The sequence below is a fragment of the Haliotis cracherodii genome, unplaced genomic scaffold (assembly GCF_022045235.1).
Source record: "Haliotis cracherodii isolate W230 unplaced genomic scaffold, xgHalCrac1.p SCAF_12, whole genome shotgun sequence".
Classification (NCBI taxonomy): domain Eukaryota; kingdom Metazoa; phylum Mollusca; class Gastropoda; order Lepetellida; family Haliotidae; genus Haliotis; species Haliotis cracherodii.
The window spans coordinates 7,551,718-7,565,011 of NW_027266267.1; the positions used below are offsets into that span (position 1 = coordinate 7,551,718).

A 13,294-nucleotide genomic window follows, 5' to 3' on the forward strand; every position below is an offset into this window, starting at 1 on the left:
AATGGGCTTCACACATTGTACCCATGTCGGGAATCGAACCCGGGTCTTCGGTGTAACGAGCGAACGCTTTAACCACGAGGCTACAGGACCGCCCCTAGTCACGAGATGAGAGAAACATGATTTTTCACGAGATACCCTTCGTGTTGTTGTCTTTAGGAAAATGAATTATCTCATTTCAAATGTAAAACCTTAAGGCGTCAATTCTCCCGGCATGAAGCGATATTAGCGCCATAAATGACCATCTGTCATTGTCAATGTGGAACAAACGTAAAAGAAAGTCAATAGTTTGTGTACGGGCGAGACAAATACGATAAAGGGAGACAATGTGCGGGGAAGTAACTCTTGTATGACAATAGTTCCGTCAAAGTGTCATGTTCACTGCAGTAAAATATCAATTTTTACGTTCACTGCAGTAAAATATCAATTTTTACGTTCACTGCAGTAACATATCAATTTTGACGTTCACTGCAGTAAAATATCAATCTATACGTTCACTGCAGTAAAATATCAATTTTTACGTTCACTGCAGTAAAATATCAATTTTTACGTCCACTGCAGTAACATATCAAGTTTTACGTTCACTGCATTAAAATATCAATTTTTACGTTCACTGCATTAAAATATCAATTTTTACGTTCACTGCAGTAAAATATCAATTTTTACGTTCACTGCATTAAAATATCAATTTTTACGTTCACTGCAGTAAAATATCAATCTATACGGTTCACTGCATTAAAATATCAGTTTTTACGTTCACTACAGTAAAATATCAGTTTTTACGTTCACTGCAGTAAAATATCAAGTTTTACGTTCACTGCAGTAAAATATCAATTTTTACGTTCACTGCAGTAAAATATCAATTTTTACGTTCACTGCAGTTAACTATCATTTTTTACGTTCACTGCAGTAAAATATCAATTTTTACGTTCACTGCAGTAAAAAATATTACTTTTTACAACTTCATAAAGTCAGTCTTTCAAAATGAAGTATATAATCATTATATTTACAAGTTATACTCACAGACATCTTGTATCTAGCAGCCTCACAACAATTATCTTTAACTTCAACGTATTTGGTATGACGCGGCCAGGGATCGAACCACCCATCTTAGGTCCTTCGGGTAGACGTAAAAGATTATACTTGTTGTTACCCTGCCAGGCGCACGGCATAAAGGGAATAAAACAAGGACTGGTCGGATCTGGGTCAGTGTCATGTGTCGGAGTTGGGTATCCATGTTAAACTGCGGTATTGTATCTCAGTGGGCTAGCACTGTTAGTCACACGCACGTACGCACGCACGCACGCACGCACACACACACACACACACACACACACACTATATCTATTAAGTGCAAGAATCTTGAACGCGACGATTCATCATCTCAAAGCATGGAAATTTCCCGCTTTGCCATCGGAAATCATGAGGAGATAACTCCTGCAAGACTGTTGTCAATATACGGCCCTTCATTCAGATTCATTCACTAGTCAGTGTCCCGTCACAGCTTTGTTTGTTTGTATATTTGTTTGTTTATTTGTTGATCAACGCCGCACTCAGCAATATCCCAGCTATATGCCAACGGGCTGTAAAAAAATCGAGTCTGGACCAGACAATCCAGTGATTGAAATCATGAGCATCGATCCACGCAATCAGGATCCGATGACGTGCATGAATCAAGTCAGCGAGCCTGACCACCCGATCCCATTAGTCGCGTTTTACGACAAGCATGGGCCGCTGAAGACCTATTCTACCCTCACAGCTGTGTACGTGGGACGTTACCACTCACACTGCGTCAATGTGAGAAACATGAACACTATATCATTACCCCATACAAAGCAGACTTCGACAACTGGTTACGTTATAGTTTGTTTGTTTATTGTTTGTCGACGCCGCAGTGTATGTATGTATGTATGTATGTACTGCTACCTCGGGGTATCGCGGTACTTGTCATGTACGCTAAACGGAACAAAATGCACTCACAAACCTTTATGATTTTTCGTGTTCTCTGTATCAGATATCATTCATTTTATTAAACAATGCATATTTTACTGATAAAAGTTAATTATTTATATCAGTAGCTCAGAGTAAAAGCCGGGCCGCGCGCTCTGTTTGACAAGGGAGAGAACTCCATCGTATCGCTGTACAGAGAAAAGTTGTGTATGGAGGTCCGAATTGGACAAAAAGAGGACATAATTCTACCAACCACATGGTATGATCATGCCAGACATCAGTGATTTGTCCAGACAAGTGCAAAGACAGCGCAAGTAAAATTCTAAATGTGTTATCAGCAATATGTATTCCATGCATATTTACCGAAAAGTAAGAGAAAAATATTTTTATAAGTCAACAACAAAATATCAGAAATGATATAATAAGATTGTTTAAAAAAAATTGGATGACAATAATTTGTCACAAAATGAAAAAATGTTAAAAGTCAACAATAAATATATAAAAAGCATTCCTAGTATGCCCAAAGTATGTATTTATCTTTTGGGTACTAGTGAAGAAAGTATTTCTAAGTTTGGCATTAAGGCCCTTATGATCTCCCAATAGATTCTGGGCACAGAGCGGGGAAAAAAAGTGCGGACTACGTAACTTCCGTTACCTCATTAGTCGCCATGACTATGCAGATTTTTCTAGTTCAGGTCGATAGAGAAAGTTTACTTGGGGAACTGCGGGTTATATCGTTGGCCATTGATAGATGGGGGTAAGGCAATATTACAACAGATGCCAGAAATATGTATCAACGTATTAATAACTTCTTACTTACAGCAGACGGAACATTCCGAGAAAATTGAAATTGTTTACGAAGTCAGCGCTTCCTGGTTACCGATTTGCATTAATAGACAGCCGCTAAGAGGCGTGTCCCGCGTGAACTATCGCAAATCACAAAGGCCGCGATACGACGAATGCCGCGGTACCATGGGGTCCGAGAATATGTATGTGCTAGTTTCACATTTTTTACTGACTCGCGTGTAATCTCTCAACTATATCTTATATATTATCTTAAAATTCATTCATATTTAACACAAACATCGTCTGTCGTCACAAACTGAATTCCCGGGAAGACAGGGATGAGAAAGGTCTTCAGAAACCCATGCTTGCCGTAAAAGGCGACTATGCTTGTCGTAAGAGGCGACTAACGGGATCGGGTGGTCCGACTGCTGACTTGGTTGATGCATGTCATCGGTCCCAATTCCGCAGATCAATGATCATGATGTCAATCACTGGATTGCCTGGTCCAGACTCAATTATTTACAGACCGCCGTCATATAGCTGGTGTTAAACAACAAACAAACAGACAAACAAACAAACAAACAGACTGTAGTATAGGATCGCAGGCCTTGAGGCAGATCGAGATTACCCGTCTTGTTTAACGCCGCACACAGCACGCGATGGCGCCATTATCCAACTCGCCGAGTTCAGCCACCCGATTCCTACCCGGAATCCCCACGTCCACCCCGAGAAGCCAGTTGAGCTAAATATAGACGGAGGGTCACAAGATACAACCCGGAATAACAGGCCCACAATACGTAGGTTGTTCAGTGACACCGACAACCAACGGAATGCAACATTGAGTCATGGACCAATGAAGACGGGGCTCTTTCTTTCCGTGATTTCACAATCACGACAGTCGATCTGGAAATTTCCCCTTTGGTTTACTTAAGCTGGGAGGTGTTTTCCACTTGTCACATCCTGGTTGATATTGTCTGATCAGTCATGCGTGACGTCTTGCAACTGCACAGCCTAGACTAAGGACGGATTTAAACGTCGTAAATCTATTACCATGGACGACACGAGAATTGAAGGTACGTGATGTTTACAACACGTTGAATAATATGTACACACGAACACCTTGTTTAGGACGTGATGAGATATAATACACATGGATGTATATGTTGAGGTATAGTCATGTATAGGTTGGGATGTGGTATTTATGTGAATGTATACCTGGACCGATATGTATAACCTACCAGTCACCGTGACATACGTCAAGGTGTCACGCTCGCCTCACCACCCTCAATACTCCACTGAGACATGTCGAGTTAGCTGGGGTTTGACACCGTCCTTCGTGTTCTCATTCCGCGGCTGTTGTATGGAATCCTGACAGGGCCATTGTCGCCTTTACAAGACATGCAAAAAGATCAGGGGCCCGTTCCACAAAGTGAGACCGCCTCCTGAATGGTAGTATGTTGATCACACCACTACCGTACATGCCTGTTTTAAATGGAAGTGACCGCCTCCGTGGTCTAGTGGTAGAGCGTCCGCCAGGAGAGCGGAAGGTCCGGGGTTCGATCCCCGACCGCGTCTTACCAAAAGACGTTAGAAGAATGTACTTGTTGTGACCCTGTCTGGCGCTCGGCATTAAGGGGCTAAACAAGGACTGGTTGGCTCGGAGTCAGTATACTGTGTCTGAGTGGGGTATTCATGTTAAACTGCGGCATGGTATCTCAGTGGGCTAGCACTATAAATCGGCATCAGTCCGGTCTAGTACAAGCAGCCACACAAACACACACACGTACATGCACGTTGCTATATAAGTAAAATAATCTTTGACGCGACGTTAAACCCCATTTCACCTCACCTTACCTCCACAAAGCGAACTTAGCGCTAAAGTGATCATAGTGTCCCATACTTTAACATAGGCGCTTTGATTAATCTTGGTACTCTTCATGTGGAGTAAGTGATGCGGTTCTCGGATATCTACTTCGATGAAACCCACGAGCTATGTGTGGATAAACGTAGAAACATACTCAAACAAACTGATGATCCGCCTATAAACATAAAATATGACCATTAGCCAATTTGATGATACACTTTCAAGATTACGCGAGTGCAGACCCCGATAGCGTGGATAGATGCTCCTAATATCAATAACTTGATTGTCTGATCAAGACAACATTATATCCAGTCATATGTTACAGCTGGAATATTGCTCATCACGGCGGTAAACAATAAACAAACAAAAAGCTGTATCCTCACCTGGATCATTATGAGGTCGAATTGTGAATAACTCGATTATTTACGGTCCATCGTCATATAGCTGGAATGTTGCTGATTGTGACGTTAAACAACAAACAAACAAACAAACAAACAAAAGCTGTATCTGTACGCCGACAGTGTGGATCGTTTTTCCCAATATCAGTTACCCGATTGTCTGGTCAAGACTCCCTTATTTACAGACCGCCGTCATATAGCTGGAATATTGCTGATTGTGCCGTAAACAACTCACAAACAAACAAACAAACAAAAGCTGTATCTCGTACCCCGACAGTGCGGATCGTTTTTCCCAATATCACTTACCTAGATTGTCTGGTCAAGACTCCCTTATTTACAGACCGCCGTCATATAGCTGGGATATTGTTGATTGTGGCGTTAAACAACCAACCAACCAACAAACAAACAAACAAAAGCTGTATCTCGTACCCCGACGATGTGGATCGTTTTTCCCAATATCAATTACCTGATTGTCTGGTCAAGACTCCCTTATTTACAGACCGCCGTCATATAGCTGGAATATTGCTGAATATAACGTTAACAACTCACAAACAAACAAACAAACACAAGCTGTATCTCGTATCCCGACAGTGTTGATCGTTTTTCCCAATATCATTTATCTGATTGTCTGGTCAAGACTCCCTTATTTACAGACCGCCGTCATATAGCTAAAATATTGTTGATTATGACGTAAACAACTCACAAACAAACAAACAAACAAACAAACAAAAGCTGTATCTCGTACCCCGACGGTGTGGATCGTTTTTCCCAATATCAGTTACCTGATTGCCTGGTCAAGACTCGCTTATTTACAGACCGCCGTCATATAGCTGGAATATTGCTGATTACGACGTAAACAACCAACCAACAAACAAACAAACAAACAAAAGTCTGTATCCTCGCATGGGCCATGTCAAGGACGAACTGTGAATACGTTTATGTTTTGTGAAAACGATTCCACGATCAGCGGACATGCATTGGTATGTAAACAATCCTTGCTCACTTATTCAAAGCCTGGTTGGCGCTATCGCGATGTATTGTGTGGGAGAAGCTTACCGTACATCTTGGAATAAGAACTAGTGTTTATTTTGATAGGTCCTTATATTCGGCCTTTGTGTGACAGAGTGAGTATTATTTTGCGCCGCATTTATCAATATTCCAGCAATATCACTGCGGGGTACGTCAACAATGGGATTCACCAATTATACAAATTTGGGGAATCGAACCCGGGCCAACGTGATGAGCGAATGCTTTTACCACTAGGCTACCCCACCGCGCGTCCCTTGATTGATTCGAATCCCGGTTCGACCCGATTATGTTTCTAGGTTTGTCAGCACCATACCCGTGCTCTTGGGTTTCACCAAAGTGGTAAACGTCTGAGACCTGCATCACTTCGGGCTTTCCTCCCACATCTAGCTGACACGCCGCGATATAACTGAAATACAGCTCTGAGCAGCGTTAAACCCATCTCGCCCACTCACTCACTTTTTTCGATGTTTAACACAAATATAGTTGCATTTCAAGTTTTAAAAAGATATAAATGTGTGATCGTTTTTAATCCATCAAACTTCTTCCCTATTTATTCTGGATGCGTCTCTTTCTGTTGTGCGTCTATTTACCAGGTGTAAGCCGGGGCAGGTTACTTAATGACTCACGGTGTATTGGACAGGCAGTCTTGTTCAGACACACTGAGGCATATTACGATTGACGAGTCTCAGATTCGCGATTTTGTGACAAGCCTTAGACATTACCAGTTCAGGATAATGTTCGTCACCCTGATTTGATTACTGGGTGTTTTCTCTGATAGTTCCCGAGTAGAAACCCAGTCAGAATTCCAGAGGAAACCACCAGGTGAAACCCCACGAAAAACCCCAGGTACATACACGTAATTGGTCGACATTGGCCGGCACGACAGAAGGCAGTACTCAATGAATGACGTATGTGTTGAGTGTGAACTGGAGCGGAGAAATCACTGGGCGTTCTAGGAAGCCAGTCGCGGATATAATCTCAAGACGAAAAAGAAATGCACCTCAACATTTTATCTGTATGACCATCACAGATTTCTTGATAGTGTCGATAATTCCCAATTATGGGCAGCAATGCCGGTTGAAGTCATGTACTTTAAACGTCACTAAGAAATACAATTTACTTCAGATATCGACCCCATCGTGTCTTCTTTCTTTCTTACCTCTTTGTTTTATACGTGAAGGATAAAACACGTTCCGAGGTTTTGGTTGAAAAGGTAAACCCGCTTGGGAGGGAAGATCTTTCCGACCAGGCGGGATTACATTTTCAAACCAAAACCGAGGATAAGTGTTTTATCTGACTTATAAACCGACAAAGTTAATTCTAAAACGCAATAACGAGGATCTATATATGCGATATAACGAGACTATAAACGCATCCGTGAGCTATGTTGAGTGACAACTACGGGTGTCATGCACGTGCTGGTCGTTCACGCACGCATTGCCCGTGAGCGTCTCCGTCATAATGTGGACAGCTTACAGTCGAGTTTCATTTAGTGGCAAAGATGTGGGAGAGAGAGAAAGGTGACGATTTATTTCTCACACAAACGAAAACTAAAAACCGTTTCTGCGCTGCCGCAGGAAGGGGGGCCTGCAAAGAATATCATTGTAAATGTCAACTTCAATTAAAGTGAAGAAAATCTAGTATTGCGGGGTTTTTTTTAAAATAAAGGGTATGGAAGTCCTGGGGACCTACTGTGGAAGACCCAGGGACTTGATATGGAATAGGTAACTTTTTATAACGATGAAAATCAAGTCGCCGGGTCTTCCACAGTAAGTCCCGGGTTTTCTACGCAAGTAAAACTCATGTGGGTCTTTCTCAAGTTTGAAGAAACCTAATGATCAATACAAATGAACACTCTGAGGTTTATAATTCTGTTGTTAATTCTAATCCAGTTTGTTTCTTGTTTAACGCCTCACTCAGCAATATTCCAGCTCTATGACGGCGGTTGGGAGATAATCGAGTCTGGACCAGACAATCTAATGATTGACATTACGATCCACGCAATGAGATACGATCAACCAAGTCAGCGAGCCTGACCACCCGATCCCGTTAGGCGCCTCTGACGACAAGCATAGTCGCCTTTCACGACATGCATTGGTTGCTGAAGACCTATTCTACCCCGGTTCTTCACGGGTCTATAATCAATTATTAGTAATACATTAACTAGTATTCTCGCATGTTTAAGCTACAACCTTCGTCATTAATGGATACCGTATTCACGTAGAAAATAATGTCTATGTGATCACGTTTGAAAAAAAAAAAGAATCTACTTTCCATTATGTTGCTCGTCCCTTGGGCACGCCAGAAACCTATGATTGTGGGTTCGAATCCCGGTTCGCCCCGATTATGATTCTAGGTTTGTCAGCACCATACCCGTGCTCGTGGGTTTCACCGAAGTGGTAAACGTCTGAGACCTGCATCACTTCGGGCTTTCCTCCCACATTAAGCTGACACGCCGTGATATAACTGGAATACTGTTAAAAGCGGCGTTAAACCGAACTCACTCACTCACTCATTATGTTGCTCTTTCAACATCCAGCATCCTTGTGCATAGCATGCCAACAGGGACCAGTTAAGCAGCACGTGTGACAGACCATCAGGATTAACGATGTTGGGATAAAGAAACAAGAGATCCCTTCCTACAAAGTTTACTCCTTTATCAAGATATAGAAAGAGCAGTTTAGATCTCACTAGAGTGTATCAATAGATAGCTGGACATTCTAAGAAAATGTACAAGGATATTTTATGGGATTCAACAAATCACGGTGGGGTGAAGAACTTGACGAAATATAACATGACCAATATGCAGCTTTTAGAGCTCACGGGGATCATGGGCTGGCTTTTTGTCATTTTAGACCATTTCAAACCAAACTTAGAAGAATGTTTAATAAGAAAAGAAATGCCTTCTTGACTTGTAGTAAGAAATACCCAATTGCAATCCTAAGAGGCAATCCTGAGGAGTTTTCGAAAATTTGGAAGCAGGGCACAGTTAGTAATGATGTAAGTCAGGAAAATTGGTTCTCAAAACCTGATCGACCACTTCTGTAATCTGCTGCTTGTGTCTGAACGTGAGGTTATGTGTGATGCGAGCCAACCCGAGCCACGTGAACAACTTGATCCTTACAGAGCTCCTGAACAGGATATTTCTAGTTAGATTGATAAAATTGATCAAAATAAATCTCCCGTTCTTTGAAGCATCAACATATTACACACGTTCTCTTTTCACGTTAATATTCAATGAACTATTTCAGGACGGAAAATGTCTTTATATCTGGGGGAAAAGTATTATTTGTCCCATCTGTGTCTGGTGTGAGATGACCCTAACTATAACAGAGGCATATCATTGATAGACTCTATGTTTACTCCCATTTAAAGGTGAGGTGAAATGGGGTTTAACGTCGCGTCCAAGATTATTGCACTTATATAGCGACGTGAATGTACGTGTGTGTGTGTGGCTGCTTGTACTAGTCCGGACTGATGCCGATTTATAGTGCTAGCTCACTTAGATACCATACCGCAGTTTAACATGAACACCCACTCAGACACAGTATACTGACTTCGAGCCGACCAGTCTTTGTTTTAGCCCCTTAATGCCGAGCACCAGACAGGGTTACAACAAATAACATCCTATAATGTCTTTTGGTATGACGCGGCCGGGGATCGAACCCCGGACCTTCCGCTCTCCGGGCGGACGCTCTACCACAAGACCACGGAGGCGGTCACTTCCATTTAAAACAGGCATGTACGGTAGTGCTGTGATCAACATACTACAATTCATGATACAGGATTCAGAACCAATTATTCCACTGCAGATCAATGATTCAGAAATATGTCTGATAGTTGTGAAGATTATGAGTGCCATATTATTGTGACTATTTAGGTAGGTGAGATATATGTATCCGTGGATTCTGACGATTGCTGTAGTACAATGTAGCAGTGATAAACCTATTCTATGGAAAAATTATGATGTGGTTCCAGAGGTACAGATAAGCAGCGTATTTGCGTAAATTATCCCCCCCCCCCCCCCCCCCAAAAAAAAAAAAGAAAAAAAAAAAAAGAAAGAAAAATAATAATAATATTCAAAACCCAATTACTTTCAATTAATTTGCGTATATAAACGCATGCATTAAATGAATAACTCACATGTATAAAAACAGCTCGCGTTAATACCCAAATGAAGCTTTTTCAGCATGCGTGCAAATGAGCTAATTTCCGAAACACAATTACGATCTAATTTACTTTCTGAGTCAAGCCTATATATTTAGAACAGTTATATACATCTAAAACATTATTTCATTTTTTTAAATATTAAAATGCTCACTTAGTTTGGGAAGAAAACAACAGCGTTATTATTTGTATTATTTTATTATTTAAAACTACGAGCCTGGATTTAAAAAAAGAAAAACACCTTTTAACAATGTAATTTTTGTGGCAGGCATTTTTTTTCCAGAATTTTCGGGGAACAATTGATTGTTTTCGATGTCTTTATATATGGGGCAGTCTGGCGGTCTTCCAGCGTTCACAGGGAGGTTCAACATATATTTTATTTTATATTTGCTTACACAACTAAGGTATCCCTCAAAAGAGTCATGTACCCGTCATTAATTGGCAAGGTTGTGAATACACGTGTCTCTGGAATTATGCCAATATCAGGGCAGATGAAACAATTATTTCATTATTGATATTGATATATTTCCCCACCCCTGCCTGTAGGGGACATTGCAGACTATACAACTCACCTAAACATGTGGTACAAAGTAAATATGTTCTGATTATTATACAAAATGACTATTAGCATTAAACAAATGAATTTTTATAGTATGTTGTATTTAACAAATATTCGGTACTTGTAGAACAAATTCCCTCACAACTCTTCTATTTTTTTAGGGTCTTCGTCCCTCAGCCGTCATGATTCCTTCAGTCGGGGATTCCTGGAATGTGGCATCTGCTTCGACAAGTTCAAAGAACCCAAGTTCCTCCCCTGCGTCCACACCTTCTGCAGAGGATGCCTGTCCGGCTACATCCAAAGCGTCTGCTCGAGATCCAACCCTCGCTTCAATTGCCCAACATGTCGGGAAAACAACGAAATTCCAAATCCAAGTGTTTCAATTGATAAGTGGGCCAGTCAGTTCAAGGACAACTTTCTGATCAAGAACCTTCTGGGCATGGTGTCCAGTGGAACAGACTCTATACCCACTGTGCAAGGGAGGCTCTGTTACAAGCACCCAGGCAAGTCTTTGGACTTTCTGTGCGTTGACTGCGATGTGATGATCTGCTCGTCCTGTGCTCCAACTCTCCACAGGACGTGCCTGCAAGTCATCACACTGGAGGAGGCTGTGGCTGAAAAGAGGGCCAGGATCAGGATGTTTCATCACTCCTTCTGTTCCCACCTTGACAGGTCTGCAGGCAGGAAGCTGGAGCAGACGAGGGAACATGACAAGCTGGAGAAGCAGTACTGTACGGAGAAGAGAAAGATTGTTCAACATGTGGCAGAGGTCGTGCAGAAGATCAAAGGAGAAGAAGCCAAAATCTTGGAGGAGCTGGACCATGCTTACAGCAGGTTTGACAGCGAGCTGAATGAAGAACTGCGTAACCGCAACAGTCAAACTCAATTTCTCACTCGTCTGAAAGATGCATCTCATGACCTGATCCATGGTGGTGACCTCCATCGCGTTATTGACCAGTACAACACAATGGAACAGTACTGCATTAAATTCTCATCATACAAGGAGAAGTCCTCTTGTGACATACAGATGCGGACCCTGAGTTACCAGGCGAAACACTGGAACGTGCCGCCATTAGGAAGTCTCAGAAGCCAGTCGCTAACCAGACAGTTGATGCTTTTGCCGATCTCCACACCACCACCGCTCTCCCCAACGGCACCTGCTTCCCCTGCCACGCCCACGTCTCCCCAGACACCAGTTCAGGTCGGAAACATCTCTCCTTTCGAACCCCTTGTTACCGAAGGGCGGGGCTTGAAGCTGGAAAGAATCATCTCTGCTAAAGTAAAGGGGGATAAGAATCAACCAAGCTTACGTGATGCTGTGTCTGTAGCCGGTGGAGTTTTGGTTGTCACTGACGGGGAGAATTTCTGCGTCAAGTCCTTTTACACGCATGGTACCAAGGACATGCAGAGCAAGCTGGCCATGGAAAAGAAGCCGCACGGTATCTGTAATTATGTTGGGAACATGGTGGCGGTCACTGTCCCTGCAGCCAAGCATGTTGCTATCATGTCCGTCTCGCCGACCCTGATACTACAGACGACTCTCAAGACCGAGCTGAAATATTGGGGAATCACAGCTGTGGGCACAGATGCCTTCGCCGTCAGCACCTGCCCCGGGACAGGGGCGGTCCTCATCCACATCATGGACTTAGAAGGCAATATTCTCAAGTGTATTCACAACGGAACAGCTCTGTTCGCCAATCCCCTGTACATGTGCACTGTTGCCAATGGAGACCTCATGGTGTCTGACTGTACGGTGTCCAAGGTAGCCTGTCTGCGGTTGAGTGGCCACGTGTTACACATGTGCGAGCTTGGGTTTGGTAAGTACATTAAGAAACCCATGGGCATGGCCGATGATGGAAAAGGTTACATCTTTGTGGTGGATAGCAAGCCGGCCCTAGCGCTTGTGGACTATGCGGGAAGCATACGGTACATGTTGTCCAAGACGGAAGGAATGAAAGATCCTAAATGCGTGGCCATCGGATCCAAGGGAACTGTGTATGTTTGTAATGACAATGGGAAAGTGGGTGTGTTCACAGTTCAGTGAATAGGTGTGTTACCAGTTTCAACGTTTCGAATGGATATGTTTGACAATGCGGAATCTTTATAATACCGGATGGTAAACTTGCCGATTGGCAGTTCTAGCACGGAAGTCATCTATCGATACCCAGACCGTGGCTAACTTTAAAACACATAGGCAGGTCTGTGTCACCCTAGACAGCGTCTAGACCGTGGCTAGCTGTAATACACATAGACAGGTCTGTGTCACACTAGACAGCGTCTAGACCTTGTCTACCTTTAATACACATAGACAGGTCTGTGTCACCCTAGACAGCGTCTAGACCTTGTCTACCTTTAATACACATAGACAGGTATGTGTCACACTAGACAGCGTCTAGACCTTGTCTACCTTTAATACACAAAGACAGGTCTGTGTCACCCTAGACAGCGTCTAGACCGTGCCTACCTTTAATACACATAGACAGGTCTGTGTCACACTAGACAGCGTCTAGACCTTGTCTACCTTTAATACACATAGACAGGTCT

General features: G+C 42.6%; 1 protein-coding gene across 1 annotated transcript; it reads left to right on the forward strand.

Moving 5' to 3' along the window:
• Positions 1-3,665: 3,665 nt before the first annotated feature.
• Positions 3,666-12,996, forward strand: LOC139457490 (uncharacterized). The gene is made up of 2 exons (XM_071238871.1): positions 3,666-3,806; positions 10,912-12,996. Exons 1-2 carry the CDS (start codon positions 3,785-3,787, stop codon positions 12,792-12,794), a joined length of 1,905 nt encoding a protein of 634 aa, XP_071094972.1. The 5' UTR covers positions 3,666-3,784; the 3' UTR covers positions 12,795-12,996.
• Positions 12,997-13,294: the final 298 nt, after the last annotated feature.

Bases quoted from the DNA above. Each gene is read 5' to 3' on its own strand.
- LOC139457490 (XM_071238871.1), top strand. From the start codon at position 3,785: ATGGACGACACGAGAATTGAAG. The intron at 3,807-10,911 runs GTACGTGATGTT...CTATTTTTTTAG, and splicing joins GGACGACACGAGAATTGAAG to GGTCTTCGTCCCTCAGCCGT.